Source organism: Zonotrichia albicollis, chromosome 23 (genome assembly GCF_047830755.1).
Source record: "Zonotrichia albicollis isolate bZonAlb1 chromosome 23, bZonAlb1.hap1, whole genome shotgun sequence".
Taxonomy (NCBI): Eukaryota; Metazoa; Chordata; class Aves; order Passeriformes; family Passerellidae; genus Zonotrichia; species Zonotrichia albicollis.
The window spans coordinates 5,269,798-5,289,980 of record NC_133841.1 but is presented as its reverse complement, the minus strand read 5'-3'; the positions used below and the strand labels follow the sequence as shown (position 1 = coordinate 5,289,980).

Sequence of the window (20,183 nt, the reverse complement as noted above, 5' to 3'; positions counted from 1 at the left end):
CTCGGTGTCCATGGGAAGAGGATTGGGAATGGGGATGCTGCCTGTCCCTTGTCCTCTGTCCTCCATCCCCCATCCTTCTTACCCATCCTCCAGGGATGGGGAAGTGGTTGGGGGTCCCTTTCCCATTTCCGTGCCCCATTTTCCTTTCCAGCTGCTCCCCACTAGTGTCAGCTTCTCCCATTGTTGTTTTCCCCACCACTCCTGTGCTTGGAAGACTTGGGATGTGCCCACCTACAGCAGAACTCCCTGGGGTGCACGGGGACAAAAACCAGGGCAGGGCAGCTCCCACGGGGCCCCCCTAATGGGGTCCCCATCCCACTGCCCAGGGAGGCCGTGCCGGATCCGGCAGCAGCGGGGCTGGGCCCTTCCTGCGGCAGGAACCTCCCGAGGAGCCGTTTCCTCGGGTCCCGTCCGCCACCGTCCCGTCCCGCCCGCCGAGGGGACAGGGCGCGCCCAGCACCCCGAGCAGCAGCGGGGGCCGGGCACGCACCCGCCGCGCAGCCCGGCCCCGTCTCTCGTCGAGGCGGCGGCGGAAACCGGGCGAGTCGGGACCGGCCCGGCGCGGGCACGAGCGGCACTGCGGGCGCGCCCCCGCCCCAGCGCCGGCCGCAGGTGAGAGCGGGGACCGGGGATTCGGTGCCTTTGGGGCTCGGGGCCTTTGGGGCTCGGTGCCTTTGGGGTCTGGGGCACGGTGGCAACGATGGTGGCGGTGACCCCAGGCTGTTCCAGCAGGTTCGGGCGGGTTGCGAGCCCGCCGCGTAGGGCGGCAGCTCAGCGGGGACCTCGAGGGAGCTGAGTTAGGGGGTGCTCGGCCCTGGAGGGTTTGGGCGCTGCCGTCACCTTCCCCTGCCCCGTGTCCCGCAGGCGGAGGCGCGGGGAGGCCATGGAGGCGGCGGGGCCGGCGGAGGAGGCGCTGGTGCTGGTGGAGTACGGCTTCGAGTACCGCGCCAAGGACGGCACCTTGGTCTCCATCAAACCCAACGAGCGCTATGTGCTGCTCAAACGCACCAACCCGCACTGGTGGCACGTCCGCAGGAGCGGGGACGCCCGGCCCTTCTACATCCCGGCCCAGTACGTGAAGGAGCTGCCGCCCATCGCTGCCCCAGCCCCGCTTGACCCCCCGCCATCGGGACACGCTGCGACAGAGCCGGCCGCGCTCGTCCCTCAGCCCCCGCCAGCCTACGAGTATCGGTTCATCGGCGCCGCCGAGCCGGGGGAGCCGGCGGGAGGATGCCCGGTGCCCAGGAGGGACTCGGTGCCCAGGAGGGACTCGGTGCCCAGGAGGGACTCGGTGCTCCAGGATTCGGTGCCCAGGAAGGACTCGGTGCCCAGGAGGGACTCGATGCTCCAGAAGGATTCGGTGCCCAAGAATGTCTCGGTGCCCAGGAAGGACTCGGTGCCCAGGAGGGACTCGGTGCCCAGGAGGGACTCACCACCATCACTCAGCTCTTTTCGGGTCCTCCCGGGGCTGACCCCGCGCCCGGCCGAGCCCGTGAGACCCTCGCACTCCCTGGATGACCTGGCGCGGGTGACACCGGCACCTCGCGGTGCCACTGCTGCCATGGGGACACGCGGGGACCCCCCAGGACACGCTCGGCCGCTCGGGAAGAGCCGCTCCGAGACCCTCTGCGCCCCCGGCAAGGACAGGGACGCGGCCAGGAGGTGGCCGGGGGCCGGCCCCGCGGCTCAGGTACGGTGACATCCCCGCTGCTGTCCCCAAAGGCTGCGTTGAGGGGGGGGTTAGCGGGTAGGGGTGTTGAGCGTCGCCCTCTCCGCTGATTCAGTGGCCGTGTCCCCCCACCATGGCCTGTGACCCCCGGCACAGAGTGGGGTGACACCCCGGCCCCACAGCCACTGCTGGGACCCCCAAAGTCTCCCCACCGAGCTGACCCCATGGGACAAACCTGCAGGTGACCCCACCATAGGGGCTTGGCAGAATTAACCATTTCGAAGGTGTGAGGGAGCCCATTGACCCTCCACCCTCAGGCCCAGGCCCGTGCCTCAGTTTCCCCACCCTCATGGGCACCCCTGGGCTTTCTCATTCCCCTATTCTGCAGAACCCCGTGGTCTCTGGGGGGGTTTGCAGTGATCCCTCAGGATCCCGGAGCATTCCGGGGTGAGAGGAGGCACAAAGGGTTAACAGGGAAGCGCGGCAGCTCCTCCCTGCCGGGGCGGGAGCCTCACCTGGGCGCAGCACCCATTGACCGAGGTGTGTGCTGGGTGCTCCCCGGCACAGGCCGGCGCCCCGACACCCCAAAGCCACGCTCACCCCACACCTGTAAGTAGCAAAGGGCTGTGCCCAGCACCCCCTGGGCTGCACCTCCCCGAGGGGGCACCCAAGGGTGGGGGTCCCCGCCGGCCACCGTGGCGGGCCGGGGTGCACAGGGTGAGGCAGCGCCGGCACAGGGGTGGGGCCACTCCCGACCTTGTCCACTCCTCACTTGTCCCCAGCCCCTCACTTCGGAGTGACCCCGGGCACCTGCAGCACCCCCGGCCTGGGTGTCCCCCACTTCCAGGGGGGCTGGAGGGATTGTGCACCTGGGGGAGTTGCTGGAGGAAATGGGGTACTGGTGGTGGGGGGCTGTGGTTTACAGCCCATTGCCACCCCATTTTCACCTCATTTCCACCCCATTTTATACCTTGTACCCCCAGCTGTGCCCTTTGCACACCCAAAGCCACTGAGCCCCCTCTGGGGGTGACCCAGCATAGTCCCCAGCCCCAGTGCCAACACGGGAACATTCCCCTTCCTGCCCAAATCCAACCAGTGCCAAAACCATCGGGCATGGCAGGACCATGGTGGCATCAGTCCTGCCACCATCTGCACCGGATGGGATGGGATGATCCCAGTGTTGTGGGGACACAGCAGCTCCAGATCAGCGTCCATTTGAGCAGTGTGACACCAGATGGGGCACCCAAAATCACCCCAGTGCAATTCTTGCTCAGCATCACCCTGGAGCAGCTCCTGGGTGGCCTGGGCTTTGCTGGAGCGGGTGACGAGTGGCAGGTTGTGGGTGCCGGGTGACAACAGCCCCGAGAGGAGCCGGTTCCGCCCTGGGCGTCTCTTCCGCTCCTCGAGCCCCGGCAGGAAGCTCGGTGGGTGCAGGGCCCGGCTCAGGGCGCCAGCGGCGGGACCGGGGCCTCGCGCTGTCCCCACGGGGTCCCCACGGGGTCCCCACCCCGGTGTCACCGCCATGGGTGACCGGGCGCCAGGGGGGTCCCGGCAGGCCTGGAGCAGGGCACGGCAGCTGCTGCACCTGGGGAAGGTAGGCAGCACCCAAGGGTGCTCCCAGCGGGGGACAGGGGGGTGTTTTGGGGTCACCCCTTGCCAGGCAGCTCCTCGGCTTTCCCTGGGAGTTTGTGGGTGCTGGAGGGTGCCACAATGCTCATCCCAAAGTGGGGAGGGGGCACACAGTACCCCCCCGGGGGTGAGAAACCCCCAGGGATGCCCCCATAGGGGACAGAGAGGTGCTGGGGGGGCTCGGAACCAGGGATGCCCCATTGCCACCCCCATGTCCCTTGTCCCCAGGAGCAGGGCAGACCCCCGGCAGTTTCTGGCCCTGCTCACCAGGGTGGGGGGGTTGTGGGGTGATGGGGGGAGGATGAGGGGTGTCATCAGGCTGCTGTCCCACTCTGATCCAGGGTGTTCCCAAGGACAGTGCACCGACTGTCACCTCCCTCGGGGTGATGGGCAGGGCTGGCTGCAGTCGGGACCTTTGTCCCCACAGCCATTACTGAGAAACTCAGACTGTAAAGCTGGGGAGATCAAAGGGTGACAGGAGGGGGTTCCCTGCTGGCAGCACCCTCCTGGTCCCAGGGGACACATCCCCCTACCCCGGCGTCCCCACGGGTGGGGTCAGCCCGGCTGGTGCTGGGGGTGCTATTTTGGGATGTGGTGATGGGACTGTCTGGTTCAGCATCCGGCTCTGGGCGGGAGGCCGGGGCTGTGGGCGCTGGAAATGTCCCAGGGTGCAGGTGATGAGTGCAGGGGTGCAAGTGTGGGTGACATGAGTGTGAGTGTTGGGGTGCCCACCAGAGGGGTGGGCACAGAGGCTGGGGGTGCAGAGGATGAGCAGGTTGGAGGTGTTGGGACCGCAGGTGTCAGTGCAGAGATTGTGGGTGTTCATGGTTTGGGTGTCAGTGCTGTGGCTGCTGTGGAGAGCAGGTGATGCAGGTACCAGTGATGGGGGTGCTGTGGAGAGCAGGTACCAGTGATGGGGGTGCTGAATCCAGGGGGTGATGCAGGTACCAGTGATGCAAGTGTGGGTGATGCAGGTACAAGTGACACAGGTGCTGCATGAGTAGGTACCAGGGACACAGCTGTTGATGATGTGGGTGACATGGGTGCCAGTGACATGGGTGCCAGTGACATGGGTGCTGATGATGCAGTGACACTGGTGCCAGTGCTGCAGTGCTGCTGCAGTGCTGCACACAGTGGGTCATGCAGGTACCAGTGACATGGTGCTGGTTGGGAGGGTGCTGCCAGCAGCAGGTGACACAAGTGCTGGACCTCGATGTCCCTCCCTGTGCCAGTGGGTGCTCCCTGCCCCACTCCAGGTGCTGTGGGTGCCCCTCTCCACCTCCTGGCCTCCCATCACTGGCATCTCCTGCCCCACACTTTTTGGGGGCCTAGGTCATTTTTGGTGACCCAGCAGCCAGGGCAGGATCTGACCCCTCGGTGCCTCACCCATTGGCCACTTGGACACCACAGTGGGGACACCCCAGGAGTGCCATCCCAGGAATGCCATCCCAGGAATGCCATCCCAGCTCAGCAGTGACACATCCGTGTTCCCCCAGGCACGCAAGGAGTCAGAGGAGACACCTGATCCCATCTACCTCAACATCCAGGAGCTGCGGGCAGAGGCCGCCGCCAGCTCGGCCCCAGAGGAGCCCGGCGGCTCCGTGTCGGACTGGGAAACCCACACGGACACGGACAGTGGACATTTGTTTTATTACAACCCCGTGACGGGCGAGACCACGTGGGATTGTCCCTTCGGGCAGGCGGCCGACGGAGTGAGTGCCGGCGCCTCTCCCGCCTCCTCGCTCGCACACAGCCCGGAGCTTCCCGCGTGGGAACAGCACGTGGACCAAGGAAGCGGACAGACTTTTTTCTATAATTCGGTGACAGGTGAGACGTCGTGGGACCCCCCCAGTGCAGGAGACACGGGCAGCCCCCGGGAGAGGCTCCCTGGGGGGACGTGGTACGGTCCCATGGAGCAGAGGGTGAGCACACGGCGAGGCGCGGGGAGGGCTTGGGGTGGGGTGGACACAGGGGTGGGAATGGGGATGGAAATGGGATGGGTTTGGAGACAGGGATGAGAGTGGGGACGGGGATGGGATTGGAGATAGGGATGGGATTAGAGAAAAGGATGGGAATGGAGATGGAAAGGGGATGGGATTGGATACAGGGATGGGAATGGAGATGAAAATGGGAGTGGGGACAGGGATGGGATTGGAGATGGAAATGAGAATGGAGACATGGATGGGAGTGGAGATAGAAAAGGGATGGGAATGGAGATGGAAAAAGGATGGGAGTGGAGATGGGGATGGGAGTGGAGACATGGATGGGAATGAGACGGGTGGGAATGGAGATGGAAAAGGGATAGGATTGGAGACAGGGATGGGAATGGAGACAGGGATGGGATTGGAGATGGAAAAGGGATGGGATTGAAGACAGGGATGCGATTGGAGACATGAATAGGAATGGCAATGGAAATGGGATGGGATTGAAGACAGGGATGCGATTGGAGACATGAATAGGAATGGAGATGGAAATCCTAGCATCCTGGCAGGGATGGGATGAAAAAGGAGACAGCGACAGAGACTGGGATTGAGAAAGGTGTGGGAGATGCAATAGAGATGGAGATTGAGATGGAGATGAAAACTGAGACAGATGGGAATGGAGACAGGTGAAGATGGGCATGGGTATGGATACAGGGGTGTAGGAAAGGATGAGAATGCAGATGGAAACAGCGATGGCATGAAAATGGAGGCAGATCTGAAGATTGAGAAAGGATGGGAGATGAAATGGAGATGAATATGGAAACAAAGATGGAGATGAGAGCAGATACAGGAATGTAGAAAGAGAGGGAATGGAGATGGAAACAGGGATGGGATGGAGATGGAGATGGAGATGGAGATGGAGATGGGGAGGAAGTTGGAGATGGGAGACAGAGATGGGAATGAAGATGAAGATGAAGATGGAGAACAGAATGGATACCGGGATTGAGTTGGAGATAGAAACAGGAATGGGAACGGAGATGGAGACAGGGATTGAGATGGAGATGGGAATGGAGACAGAGAAGGGAATAGAGATGATGGAGATGGGGCAGTGCCCACCTGGGCGACAGACAGAGATGGAGATCTCTTGGTTGGGCACAAGATCTTGAACTTCCTCTTCTCTCCAGCCACCCACTCCAGAAACGGATTATCCAGACCTGTCTCCAGATGAGCTGGAGTGTTATCCTGAGGAGGACTATTCACCTGTGGGCTCCTATGACCAGAGGGCCTCTCTGTGCCTGTCCCCGAGGCGCCCCGAGGAGCTGGGCTCGTCCCCAGGCTGGTACGGGCACGGCCACCCTGAGGGACTCGTGTTCTACCCCGAGCACTTCGCCCCTGACACGGTACGGGACAGGGATGGGAACAGGGACTGGGACAGGGTTGGGATGGGAATGGGGACAGGGAAAGGGACAGGAAATGGAAGAGGGATGAGGATAGGGATGGGTTATGGACAAGGACAGGGACAGAACTGGGGACAGGGACAGATGCAGACAGGGATGACTGCCAGGGATAAACATCCTCAAAGCCCACAGAGCAGGGCCTGCAGGGGCTCTGGGGATGCCATGGGATGCCATGAGCTTCACCTGAGCCCTCCCTGCCCAGGTGCCCTCCCGCCACGAGCGGGCCAGCAGCGGCTCCAGCCAGGAGAGCGGGCTCTCAGCCTGGCACAGCCCCGTGTCACCAGTCCCAGGCAGCAGGGAGGAGAAGGTGAGCACCCAGGGAGGAACACCCAGCCCTCACCCCAGCACCAGGCAGAGCGAGGGCCAAATTTGACACCCCCACCTTCACTTTCCAGTTTAAAAGCCTCGAAAAAGCCGGGGTGCTCAACAGGACCAAGACAGTGGACAGAGGGAAGCGGCTCCGGTAAGGACATCCCGGTGTCCCCTGGCACTGGAGACACGAGTCCGGCAGGGAAAAGGGGCTGTGCTATCCCTGTGTGACCCCTGCTCCCCTCCCCAGGAAGAACTGGAGCTCCTCCTGGACAGTGCTGGAAGGGGGAATCCTCACCTTCTTCAAGGACTCCAAGCACTCAGCTGCCAGTGCCTTGGTAAGAGCCCCAGTGGCCTTGGGGCGGGGCAGCTCCCATGGGACAGGGCCAGCACCCATGGGACAGGGTCAGCACCCATGGGACAGGGTCAGCACCCATGGGACAGGACAAGGACTCGCAGGATGTGGCCAATGTGTGCAGGATAGGGGCAACACCCACAGGGAACACAGCACTGGCCTCACATCTGGGTTGGGGGTTCAGGGCTGTGTCTAGGGGGTGCAGCGGCTCTTGGAGCAGGGGGACCATGGCCAGCACCCACAGAATGGGGTCAGCATCAGCAGGATAGCATCAGCACCCACAGAATGGGGCCAGCATCAGCAGGATAGGATCAGCATCCTTAGAACAGGGCAAGGATCTGCAGGATGGGGTTGAAGCTGCAGGATGGGACCAGCACCCATAGGTTGAGGCAAACATGCAGGGGACAGGACCAGCATCCAAAAAATAAGACCCCCAGCACTGTGGGGGATATCAGCACTTGAAGGATGGGACCAGGACCCACAGGGCAGGGCAGGTGCCCTGCACAGGGACCACAGCACAGGGACCCCAGCTCACCCCCCAGCACACCCTCACTCCCTGCAGGGGTGGCAGTGTCAGAGCACCTGGAGCTGGTGGGAGCCAGCAGGAGGAAGCAGAGCCGGCCCCAGTCCCCACCCCGGGTCCAGCTCCTCCCCCCGCAGTGCCCAGGTCCGGATGCAGAAGTGCAGAAGTTGCCGTGGCTCTTGCAACACCCTGTGGTGACAGCGAAAGGGGGGGAAGTCAGGGCACCCACAGCTGGGGAGACAGTGCTGGCCCCACCTCGGGGGTTCGGGGCTCTGGCTGGGGGTGCAGAGGCTCTTGGTGGCCAAAGCACCCCGAAACCCAGAGCGTGGGGAGAAGCAGTGGGTCTGATGCTCTCCCCCTGCAAAATCCCCCTCCTTGTGGGCAGCCACCCTTTCCATTCCTGCAGTGTCACTGAGAGGGACCCCAAAGCTGGAGCCCCCCCCGGGGTCCCTGGGGAGGGCTGGGAATGTCCCTCAAGGTGATGGCAGCCCTAGGACCTGGCTGTTCCCAAGCTGGTGGCCATGATCCTCGCCCCACCCATGTCCTAGTCCTGCAGAGACCATAGGAGGGGACAAAGGGCTCCCACAAAGGACATCTGGCAGCCTTGCCTGTTCTGGAGGAGGGCAGCCCACACCCCCCAGCAGCATCCCGGTGTCCCTGTCCCCTGTGGGCAGGTGCCACCCTCATCCCCTTGTCCCCACAGAGGCACCCCAGCACCCTGACCACCCCCGAGCACACGGTGAAGCTGCGCGGGGCCACCCTCACCTGGGCCGGCAGGGACAAGTCCAGCAAGAAGAACGTCCTGGAGGTGAGCAGGTGACAGCAGGAGGGACACTGCTCACACCCCAGGGTCCACACGCGGCCCACAGGGCAATGCCACCCCTGCCCAGTTCAGGGGATGCCAGTGGGGACGCCGGGGACGTGCCAGGGTGGGCGTGCAGGGACTGGCACTGCCCGTCACTGTCCCATTCTGATGGGGACAGAGAGGCCACCAAGGGACGTCCTGGCTCCCAGAGGGGCTTTGCACAGGGAGGAGCCGCTCCAGCCGCTCCAGCTCCCCGCAGACGGCACCGTTTGGTGCCATCTCAGCTGGCGTCGGGCTCAGCCACATCCTGGTTCCCAAATCCGCCCGGTTGCGGCAGCCCCGTGCCCTTTCCCTGACCTCTGTCTGTCGCTCCGGCAGCTGAGGACGCGGGAGGGCTCGGAATTCCTCATCCAGCACGACTCGGAGCAGATCATCACTGCCTGGCACAAGGCCATCGCCGACAGCATCGGCCGCAGGGTGAGCGGGGCCCCCAAATCCCCGCGGCCGCCCTGGGGCTGGGGCCGGGCCCGGCGTCTCACGGTGCCGCTTCCGTAGGGCTCCGACATCTCCGCAGAGGATGAGGCCGAAATTCGGGCTGAGTTCGGCTCCCGGGAGAAGCTGGGGGGTGGCGAGGAGCGGAGGGCAGGTGAGCACCCGGGATGGGCACGGGGGGCCTGGCAGTGCCACCCACCCTGCGGGGACCTAGGGATGATGCTGATGTGTCCCATGTCTCCAGCAGCGACCGGACAGGCGACGGGCAGTGCCGAGAATGACACCAACCGGGTCCGGAACAAACTCCGCAAGTTCCTGCAGAGGCGGCCAACGATGCAGTCGCTGCGGGAGAGGGGCTACATCAAGGGTGGGTGTGCGGGGCGGGATCGGGGGTTGCTGGCATGGGGCTGGGATGAGGGCAAATCCAGAGTGGAATGGGCTGTAGGGATAGGACCTGTCACGGGTGGGTGCTGGAATGGGGCTGAGTCCCACAGGATGTCTGCAGGATGGAGGGTGCTGGAACAGCCAGGGATGGAGCTGGGATGGCCAAGGGGAGAGCTGGGACAGCCAGGGATAGAGCTGGGATGGCCAAGGGGGGGAGCTGGGACAGCCAGGGATGGAGCTGGGACGGCCAAGGATGGAGCTGGGACAGCCAAGGGATGGAGCTGGGACAGCCAAGGGATGGAGCTGGGATGGCCAAGGATGGAGCTGGGACAGGCAGGGATGGAGCTGGGATGGCCAAGGATGGAGCTGGGACAGCCAGGGATGGAGCTGGGACAGCCAGGGATGGAGCTGGGACGGCCAAGGATGGAGCTGGGACAGCTGGGGATGGAGCTGGGACAGGCAGGGATGGAGCTGGGATGGCCAAGGATGGAACTGGGACACTGGGTTGAGTGACCAAGCCCAAGCCTGACCCAACATCTTGATGATGTCCCATCCCTCCAGCCACCCTGGTGGGAACAAGTCCCTCTGTCCCCAGCCCTGTCCCCCACTAGCCACCCTCCTGGTGTCCCCTGGCCATGCTCATGTCCCTGCTGTGTTCCCAGACCAGGTTTTTGGCTGCTCGCTGCTGGCGCTGTGCGAGCGGGAGCGAGGGACGGTGCCGCGCTTTGTCCTGCAGTGCATCTGGACCGTGGAGAGGAGAGGTACAGGGGACAGGGACAGCCTGGGACACCGGCATGGGGACATGGGGACAGATCCAGGGACAGCCTATGTGGGATGTTTGGGTTTTCCTTGGAAGCCTGGTGCTGGCTGCTGTGGGCAGCAACACAGCTGTACTGGTCACTGTCACCATGTGCCACCTGGCTGTGGGCATCCTCCAGGGGACAGCAGGGACAGAGGGGGACCCAGAGTTCCCACAAGAGTGCCTAATGTCCCCTCCCATGTTTAACTGGAAGCTTTCCCCCATCTCCGTCTGCCCAGGTCTGGACATCGATGGGCTGTACCGGGTCAGTGGCAACCTGGCCACCATCCAGAAACTGCGCTACAAGGTGGAGCATGGTACGGTCACCCGCGGTGACAGTGGGGGACAGTGGGGCAGAGGGACAGGGGAGGGGGCAGCCAGGAACCACCCAGCCATCCCTGGGGCTCTGGGCACAGCTGAGATGCTGCCTCACCCCCAGACGAGCAGCTGGACCTGGATGACGGGCGCTGGGAGGACATCCATGTTGTCACCGGGGCACTGAAGCTCTTCCTGCGGGAGCTGCCAGAGCCACTCGTCCCCTTCAGCCACTTCGACAAGTTCATCGCTGCCATCAGTGAGGGACAGGGCATGGGATGGGATGGGATGGGATGGGATGGGGTGGGATGGGATGGGATGGGATGGGATGGGATGGGATGGGATGGGATGGGATGGGATGGGATGGGATGGGATGGGATGGGATGGGATGGGATGGGATGGGATGGGATGGGATGGGATGGGATGGGGTGGGGTGGGGTGGGATGGGATGGGATGGGGAGGGGTGGAGATAGGTATAGGATGGGGACAAGGATCAGGTTGAAATGGGATGAGATGGAGACATGGATGGGATTGAATAGAGATGGGATGGAGAAGGATAAAAGGATGGGGTTGGGGACAGGAATGAGATAGAAAAGGGATGGGAATGGAGACAGGAACTGGGACAGGGGGGATGATGGGGATGGGATGAGGATGGGAATGGAGGTGGGGACAGGGATGCTGTGAGTGCTGGAGCCAGCGCCCCACCGTGCCCTCCCTCCCTGGCAGAGATCCAGGACCTGTCCCTGAGGGGCCAATGCATCCGGGACCTGGTGCTGTCCCTGCCACCCGCCCACCATGACACCATGAAGGTCCTTTTCCGCCACCTCTGCAGGTGACACCCCCTTGTTCCCCCAAACCCAACCCAGTGCAGGAAGGCAGAACATGACTCTGGGGACAGCCCCAGGGTCAGGGCCATGCTGGTGACACGTCCCCTGTCCCACAGGGTGGTGGAGCACAAGGAGGAGAACCGCATGTCGGTGCAGAGCGTCGCCATCGTCTTCGGCCCCACGCTGCTGCGGCCGGCCAGCGAGGAGAGCAACATGGCCATGCACATGGTCTTCCAGAACCAGGTGGTGGAGCACATCCTCAACCACTATGGATACATCTTCCCTGATGGATAAACCCTGGGGACACGTGCGGGCACGAGCCTGGCAGTGGGGACTTGATGGAGCAGTGTCTCCAGGAAGGACTTGGCCATGTGTCACCTCGCTGGTGGCTCCATGGAGGGCAGCGTGGTGACCCGGCTCAAGGGAGGGGCTCCTGGGGGATCCTCCTTGGCCACCCCATCCCACCGGGGCTGGATGTGAGGGGGGCTCTGGGGGTCCCCATGGTCAGTGGAGCCCTGCAGTGCCCCCCTGGAGCTGGGCGGAGCAGGGAGGGTCCGGCGGGCAGGGCCTGCTGGGCACTGGTGGCGTCGGTGGGTGGGCAGGGAGGGGCCGGGCAGGGCCGTGGCTGCAGCCCCTGCGCCATCCCAAATAAAGAGCCCATGCAGACACAGGGGTCAGGTGTTGCTGGCAGGACAAGGGGACATCCCAGGAACGTGGGTGGCACAAGGGCTTGGTGCTCCTTGGTTGCTGGTGACCCTCAGCAACACCACATGGCCTTCGTATCCCATGAGGATGAGGGGACCTGGGACAACATTCCTGGCTGGTGTCACCAAGCACTGTGTCACCACCAGTGTCACCACAGACAGCGAGACATGATGAGAGCCACGCAGTCATGGGACATGAGTTCCCATCATCCAGAGCCACCTCCTGGGGTGGGGGCACTTTGGGTCCTGATGGTGACAAGCTGGGACACAAGCAGGACAGGATGGGACACAAGGATGGCAAGGGACATGACTGAAAGTGCTATGGGACATTGTGGGGACAATAAAGGACATGGCAGGGACATGACTGAAAGTGCTATGGGACATCGTGGGGGCAATAAAGGGCATGGCAGGGACACAAGGAGGAGGAGTGGGGACATGGGACACATGTCTGTGCTTTGACACACAGCAAGGACAGCACATGGCAGCAGTTGGGAACACAGGGATGGCTGGGGTACAGAGGGGACACCTGGGGACACAAGGCACTTTGGGGGTGTGATGGGGATGTAATGGGGCCAAGCTGGATGGCAGTGGGGACACTTTGGGACAAGACAGAGACACTTTGGGGTGCAGTGGGGTCATTTTGGGGCACAAGGATTTTCAGGACACAAAGGAAAACTTGCTCAGGAGTGCCGGGACAGTGGTTTGGGACACAATAGGGACAATTTGGGATGCAACTGGGACACAAGGGGACACAACTGGGGACAGGGAAGGGACTGTGTGTAATGCAGGGGGGGAATTTGGGGGCGCAAGGGGGACAAGACAATGCTTCGAGGGTGCAGCAGGAGCACTTTGGGAGAGAACGAGCCACTTTGGGACGCACCGGAGCCACCTTGGAGCACAAGGAAGTACTTTGTGACAAGAGGGGATTCTTCAGGAGCGCAGTGGTAGTGCTTGGGGACATTTTGGGACACTTTTGGATGCATGGGACGCGCTTGAGAACTTTGGGAGGCGCAGGGGACTCTCGGGCCCCTCGGGGCGGGAGGGGGGCGGTGCTGGGGGCAGAGCCCGGCCGATCCCCGCTCCCTCCCCGCTCCCATCCCGATCCCACCCCGCTCCCGGCCCCGCTCCGCGCCCCCCGCCCGGCTCCATCTTGTTCGCGGCCGCCGCGGAGCCGCTCCAGGTGCGGGGGTCCGGGAGGGATTGGGGGGACCCGGGAGGGTCGCAGGGACCCGCCGAGGGAGCTGGGAGGGGATCTCCCACCCGGGAGCCCCCCAGGCATCCCCCAACTCCCCACGGGACCCCAGGCGCTGTAGGGGACTCCTGGGAGTGATCCCTCCCAAAGAGCCGTGTCGGGGCCCCCCCAGAGACCCTCACCCCCACCTCTGGGCCACCGGAGGGACCCCCAGGGCCAGAAGGGACCCCATCAGCCCTGTGACCCCCCGGTAACCGGGACTGTGCGGGACCGGGAACGGCCAGCAGCGACCCCCCAAAGACTCAGAGGGACTCGCCGGACACCCCTCAGCAACAGACCCCCCTACTCCCAGGACCCCCCAAACATCGTCCCCCCAGTTCCAGAATCCCCCAAACCCCCCAGCAGCATCCCCCCATCCCAGAACCCCCCAACCCCCGCAGCAGAGTCCCCCCAGTTCCAGAACCCTCATAACCCCCCAGCAGAGTCCCCCCAGTTCCAGAACCCCCCAAACCCCCCAGCAGCGTCCCTCCAGTTCCAGAACCCCCCAAACCCCTCTCCCAGTCTCCCCCCCCCAGACTCCCCCTTTCCCCTTCCCACCTTCCCTGGTGCTGCCCGGTAGGGTCCGACCCCAGCCCAGCCGGGACAGTGACATCCCCTGGGGCTGGGGATGGCGCTGGGGACACTTTGGGGGGGCCTGGGGACACCCCCGGGGCTGTGCCCTCCCCAGGACCAGGCACCAGGGGGTTACAGCAAAAGCAGCTTTGGCAGCCGAAATCCCTCTTAAGGCTTTAATCGCAGTGAGAAAGTGGCGGAGGGGGGGTGGGGAGAGCACCCTGTCGCCCCCTCGCTGTCCCCAACCCTGTGGGGTTGCAGCGACAACTGCAGCTGGGCTGGAAATCTAAGCCAAATCCCTAAACCTGGCTTAAAATTCAGTGGGATTTAGGGGGGAAAGAAAAAGAGGGTGAGGGGAGGGGGGAAGCAGTGGGGCCGGAGGGTTTTGGGGGCCCATCCCGCACCCCCCCTTCCGTGGGGGGCCCAGGTGTGAGTCAGGGGGCGAAGGTCGGTGTGGCCGTGTTTGCACACCCGGCACGGAAGTGGCACCGTCCCCGCGTGTCCCCGTGTCCCGCCCGGCCCGGCGGTGCCACCCGGCTGGAGCAGGTAGGGAGGGCAGGGATGGAGCCCCCAGCCCGTGGGGTGGGCATGGGGAGGGGGTCCCTGCAGGGTGGGAACCCCATGGGGACTCCCAGTCTGTCCGGGTGGGGACACAAGGTCCCCTGGGCCTGGTATGGCTGGTGTCCTGCTGAGCATGGGGACAGGGACACACAGGCCCTGCTACTGCAGCACGGCTGGTTCCAGGGTCCCCGTGGCACAGCTGGGGTCGAATTTGGGGGATCCCCATGGAAAGGGGGCTCTGGAGGTCCACATGACCCCATAGGAATCAGGACTGGGGGCTCTGGGGTCCCTGTGGCCCCATAGGGACAGGAACTCTGGGGTCTCTATAGGGATTAGCCTCTGGGATCACCATGGCCCCATAGGGACAGGAGCTCTGGGATTCCTATAGGGATCAGTCTCTGGGGTCACCATGGCCCCATAGGGACAGGAACTGTGGCGTCTCCATAGGGATCAGTCTCTGGGGTCCCCGTGGTCCCATAGGGACTGGAACTCTGGGGTCTCTATAGGGATTAGCCTCTGGGCTCCCTGTGGCCCCATAGGAAAGGGCTCTTGGGGTCCCTGTCAGGGGTAGGCTCTGGGGGGTCTCCATGTCCCCATAGGGACATGGCTGTGGGTGGGGGTCTCCAGAAGGACACACTCTGGGGGTCCCCATAACCCCCTATGGCCCAGGCCTTGCTCTCCTCACCCCAGACCCTGTCCCCCTCTGTCCCCATGGCCATGGTGCCAGGATGAGGGCAGGCCCCCAAATCATGCAGCACCCCACACCCAGAGTCACCACATCCCCCAGGTGACACTGACCCTGGGGACAGGGATCCATCAGGGGGTGACACCAGGTCCTGGCTGGGTGTTTTGGGGTGCAGGGTGGAGAGGAGAACATCTGTAGGGTTCCAGTCCCTGATGTCCCTGTCACTGCAGCCCCCAGCGTGCTGTGATGGCCCCGGACGCCTGAGCCCCTGTGGCAGGGACAAGCCATGGAGACCGTTGTCATCGTGGCCATCGGGGTGCTGGCCACCATCTTCCTGGCGTCCTTCGTGGCGCTGGTGGTGGTGTGCAGGCAGCGCTACTGTCACCCCAAGGACCTGCGCCACCACTACGACACCAAGTGAGTGACCCACAGTGTCCCTGTCCCCACCAGGGAGGGACCCCATCCTCCATGGGCTGGGGACAGTGGTGGGGACATGTTCAGCATCATCATGGAGACAATGTGGGGGACATGTCCATGGTCATCGGGGGAACAAAGATGGGGACACGTCCAACATCATCCAGGGAACAAAGATGCGGACATGTCCAACATCATCCAGGGAACAAAGATGGGGACACGTCCACTGTGATTGGGGGGATGATGCAGGTGATGTCCAGCATTATCAGAGGGATGAAGCTGGGGACATGTCCCCATCATCCAGGGAACAAAGATAGGGACATGTCCCCGTCATCCAGAGAACAAAGATGGGGACACATGCACTGTGACCAGGGGGATGATGCAGACGATGTCCAGCATCATCAGAGGGAAGATGCCCCCATCTTGTCCCAGTTTGGGATACATCCATATCACCGGGGGACAAAGATGGGGACACGTCCACCAGCACCAGGGCTATTGGGGCTGTGGGGTCACCCGAGGAGGTGGCCCTTGGTGGGATGTCCCCCATGTCTCTGACAGACCCATCGTGGACCTGATGGGGACCACGGAGACGCCATCAGAGCCCTCGGAGCTGGAGCTGGACGATGTGGTCATCACCAACCCCCACATAGAGGCCATCCTGGAGAACGAGGACTGGGTCGAGGACGCCTCGTGAGTGTCCCCTGTGTCCCCCCACTGCTGGGGACCCCTGTGCAGTGCCAGCCCCCCATCATGGGATGCAGGGGACAGATTTGGAGGTCACCAAGCCATGGGGATGGTCCTCAAGATGGTCTTGGGGTGGGAATACCCCCACAGGTCTGGGGGACATGGGCTGGCAGGAGAGGGGGAGACACAGGGGACAAGGACAGTGCAGGGGGGACACAGGTGGATTCACACCCTTCTCCCTCTCCACAGGGGTCTGGTGTCCCACTGCATCGCCATCCTGAAGGTGAGTGAGAGCGTGGCACTGGTGGCAGTGGTGACACTGGTGGCAATGGCAGCTCTGGTGGTACTGGTAGAGCTGTGGTACTGGTAGGCAGTGGTGGCACCAGTGGCACTTGTGACATTCATGTCAATGGTGGGCAGCACTTGTGGTAATGGTGGCAATGGTGACATTGTTGGTACTGGTGGCACTGGTGGTGATGGTAGGTGGCACTTGTGGCACTGGTGTTGATGGTGGCACTGAGTGCCCACCACTGTCCCCCAGATCTGTCACACACTGACGGAGAAGTTGGTGGCCATGACCATGGGCTCGGGTGCACGAGTGAAGTCCCCAGCCAGCCTGGGTGACATCATCGTGGTGGCCAAGCGCATCAGCCCCAGGTGACAGGGGATGCCTGGGGGGTTCCAGGGCTCTTGGGTGGGGTCCTGTGGCTCTGGGGTGTCCCCAGGGACTGGGGAGGAAAATTCCAGTGGAGGGTCCCCAGAGATTTGGGACAGGGTGGGTCTGGAGGGGTCACGGAGGCTCTGGGGATGTCCTGAGGCTCTGGTGGGGGGTCCTGAGGCACTGAGGGGGACCCTGGGGACTCTGGAGGGAAATGTGGGGACTTCAGGGCTGTCGGGGGACTCTGGGAGGTGTTCCAGTGCTCTGGGGTGATTTTGGGACTGTGGGAGGTGTCCTGGGGCTCAGGGGGTACCTGGGGCTCTGGGGGGTTCCTGGGGCTCTAGGGGGGTCCCAGAACTCCAAGGGGGCTCTTGATGCCTGGGATGGGTGTGCTGGAGGTGTCACCACAGTGTCCCTGGGGTTAACACTGTCCCCACCGCAGGGTGGACGACGTGGTGAGATCCATGTATCCCCCGCTGGACCCCAAACTGCTGGATGCGAGGTGACAGCAGTGGGAAGGACAGGGACGCTCCTGGGTGGGAGATACCTGTGGGTGGGGACACCCCCCAATCCCATATCACACCTCTGGGGACAACCCCACTCTGGAGACAAACCCAGGTGACCCAGCAGGATGGGGAGTGAGCAGATTCCAGAATATCACAGGATGGGGGGGACCCCAAGACTCATCTAATCCCACCCCCAGCCCTGCCCAGACCCCACAACACTCCCACCCTGGGCATCCCTGGCAGCGCTGTCCAAACCCTCCTGGAGCTCTGGGGCCATTTTCTGGGGAGCCTGGGCAGTGCCAGCACCTCTGGGGGGAGAACCTTTCCCTAAAATCCATCCCAACCCTGCTGTGACACAACCTCAGGCCATTCCCTGAGGGTCCTGGTCACCGCAGCCAAACTGGCGACCACGCTGCTGTTGCTGAGGAAGCCACTTGGGGCAGGGCGGTGACAGGGAGGTGACAGGGCGGTGACAGCCCCGTGTCCCTGCAGGGCCGCGGCGCTGCTGCTGTCCGTCAGTCACCTGGTGCTGGTGACCCGCAGCGCCTGTCGCCAGCCGGCCGCTCGCCACTGGGTCGAGCGCTCGCTGGCGGCCGCCGAGGAGCACATGGCCGTGCTGCGCCAGGCCGCCATGGCCACCGAGCCCGAGCGGCCACCGGCCCCCGGAGAGCCGCCCCGCCAGGAGCAGTCGGCCATCTGACCCCAGTGAAGGCCATCAGACCCCAGTAAAGGCCATCTATCCCCAAAAAAGGCCATTGGACCCCAATAAAGGCCATCTGTCTCTAATAAAGGCCATCTGACCCCAGTAAAGGCCATCAGACCCCAATACAGGCCACCTGACCCCAATACAGGCCATCTGTCCCCAGTGAAGGCCATCTGACCCCAGTGAAGGCCATCGAACCCCAATAAAGGCCATTGGACCCCAATAAAGGCCATCAGACCCCAGTAAAGGCCATCTATCCCCAAAAAAGGCCATTGGACCCCAATAAAGGCGATCTGTCCCCAGTAAAGGCCATCTGTCCCAGTAAAGGCTATGAGACCCCAGTAAAGGCCACCTGACCCCAATACAGGCCATCTGACCCCAATAAAGGCCGTCGAACCCCAATAAAGGCCCCATGTGCCCCCAACCCCACAAGGTTGCTCTGGGATGGGCTGGTGATGTGGTGTCTGCGTGGAGAAGGGTCTGGGGTGTTGAAGGGGAAGTTGGGGGTCTAAAGAGAGGTTGGGGGGCTTGGGAAGGAGTGGGAAGGGGGTTTGAGGGGTTTGGAGGGGGTTTTGTGTGGTGGACAGTGGATTTGGAGGGGTTTTGGGGCTTGGGAAGTTGAGGGGTTTGTTTAGAGGGGATTTCGGGGCATTGGAGGTGGATTTGGAGGGGTTGGGGGGCTTGGGAGTGAGTGAGGAGGGGGTTTGAAGGGTTTAGAAGGGATTTTGTGGGGTTGGAGGGGTTGGGGGGCTTGGGAGGGAGTGTGGAGGGGTTTGGAGGGGATTTTGTGGGGTTGGAGGTGGATTTACAGGGGTTGGGGGCTTGGGAGGGAGTGTGGAGGGGTTTGAGGCATTTGGAGGGGGTTTTGTGGGGTTGGGGGGCTTGGGAGGTTGAAGGGTTTAGAGGGGATTTTGTGGGGTTGGAGGTGGATTTGGAGGGGTTGGGGGGCTTGGGAGGTTGAGGGGTTTAGAGGGGATTTTGTGGGGTTGGAGGTGAATTTGGAGGGGTTGGGGGGTGTAGAGAGGGGTTGAGGGACTTGGAAGGGTTGGAAGGGGGCTTTAAAGGATTTGGAAGAGTTTGGAAAATTTGAGGTGGTTTGGGGGAGTTAAAGTGGATTTCAGGGTGTTGGAGGCGGGGTTGAGGTCTAGGGAGAGGCTGGGGGGCCTGGGAAGGGAGTGTGGAGGGAGGTTGGTATAGGCTGAAAGGGATTTGGAAGACTGGAGGTGTTTTGGGGGTTTGCAGGGGATTTGGGGTGTTGGAAGGGGAGGTTTTGGGGTTTAGGGAGGATTTGGAGGGAGTTGAAGAAGTTGGAGGGGTGTTAAGGGGAGTTTAGGGGGTGTTGGAGTGGTTGGAAGAGGTTTTGGAGTGAATTTTGGAGTGAACCTCCCCTGGGACTGGGGAGGTCAGGGGGTGATTTGGGGGAGTTGGACAATGAGGGAATTGGTGTAGGAGGGGACATGGGAGTTTGGGAATGTTTGGAGTGGGTTGGAAGAGGGGTTTGGGGAGTATGACGGAGTTTGGAGGGGCATTGGCAGGGATTTAGGGGAGCTTGGAGGGGGATGGGAAAGTCTTGTAGACAGAGAGGTTGGAAGTTTTGGGAAGGGTTGGAGAGGTTGAAGTGGTCTTTGGGGCACAGGGGGTTGGAGGGGATTTGGAGAGAATTTAGGGGCACTGGTGGGCATTGGCAGGGAGGATGGGGGAGTTGGAGGGCAAAGACTGGAGTTTTGGGAGGGTCAGGGAGATTGGGGAGGACTGGAGGGGACTCTGGGGGCTGGTGGAAGTTTGTGGGGACTGGGGAGAATTTGGGGGACTGGGGTGTCTGGGGGTACTGCCTGCCCTGGGAGCAAGGCCTGGAGGGCTCCAAGGGGCATCTGTGCCCCTGAGAAGGGGCTCTGTGCCCCTGATGGGGTCTATGCCCCTGATGAGGGTCTGTGCCCTGAGGCAGGGTCTGTGCCGGGGGGAGGGGGCCCGGAGCCGC

General features: G+C 62.9%; 2 protein-coding genes across 3 annotated transcripts; both read left to right on the top strand.

The window, feature by feature from the left end:
* The first annotated feature begins 301 nt into the window (after nucleotides 1–301).
* On the top strand, nucleotides 302–12,733 carry LOC102068114 (rho GTPase-activating protein 27). Its single transcript, XM_074557399.1, is given in 20 exon segments — nucleotides 302–351; nucleotides 353–399; nucleotides 402–430; nucleotides 433–497; nucleotides 499–612; nucleotides 865–1,690; nucleotides 4,795–5,220; nucleotides 6,405–6,620; nucleotides 6,880–6,984; nucleotides 7,073–7,140; nucleotides 7,237–7,324; nucleotides 8,568–8,672; nucleotides 9,048–9,146; nucleotides 9,225–9,315; nucleotides 9,409–9,528; nucleotides 10,208–10,306; nucleotides 10,584–10,661; nucleotides 10,784–10,918; nucleotides 11,386–11,491; nucleotides 11,603–12,733. Coding segments are annotated over 20 exon segments (3,045 nt in total). The 3' UTR covers nucleotides 11,781–12,733.
* A 476-nt stretch (nucleotides 12,734–13,209) lies between these two features.
* TMEM98 (transmembrane protein 98) lies at nucleotides 13,210–18,648 on the top strand. Of its 2 annotated transcripts, none has more exons than XM_074557400.1 (7): nucleotides 13,210–13,370; nucleotides 15,471–15,657; nucleotides 16,213–16,344; nucleotides 16,588–16,621; nucleotides 16,880–16,995; nucleotides 17,439–17,498; nucleotides 17,995–18,648. In XM_074557400.1, the coding sequence occupies exons 2-7, from the start codon at nucleotides 15,527–15,529 to the stop codon at nucleotides 18,200–18,202; spliced, it is 681 nt and encodes a 226-aa protein (XP_074413501.1). In that variant the 5' UTR covers nucleotides 13,210–13,370; nucleotides 15,471–15,526; the 3' UTR covers nucleotides 18,203–18,648. The 2 variants fall into 2 exon arrangements, with proteins under 2 accessions (XP_074413501.1, XP_074413502.1); XM_074557401.1 differs by lacking the exon at nucleotides 13,210–13,370 and adding an exon at nucleotides 14,386–14,540.
* The last annotated feature ends 1,535 nt before the right edge of the window (nucleotides 18,649–20,183 follow it).

Coding starts and splice junctions, on each gene's coding strand:
- TMEM98 (XM_074557400.1), top strand. CDS start 15,527: ATGGAGACCGTTGTCATCGTGGCCATCGGGGTGCTGGCCACCATCTTC. Junction 15,658..16,212: donor CGCCACCACTACGACACCAA/GTGAGTGACCCA, acceptor TGTCTCTGACAG/ACCCATCGTGGACCTGATGG. Junction 16,622..16,879: donor ACTGCATCGCCATCCTGAAG/GTGAGTGAGAGC, acceptor ACTGTCCCCCAG/ATCTGTCACACACTGACGGA.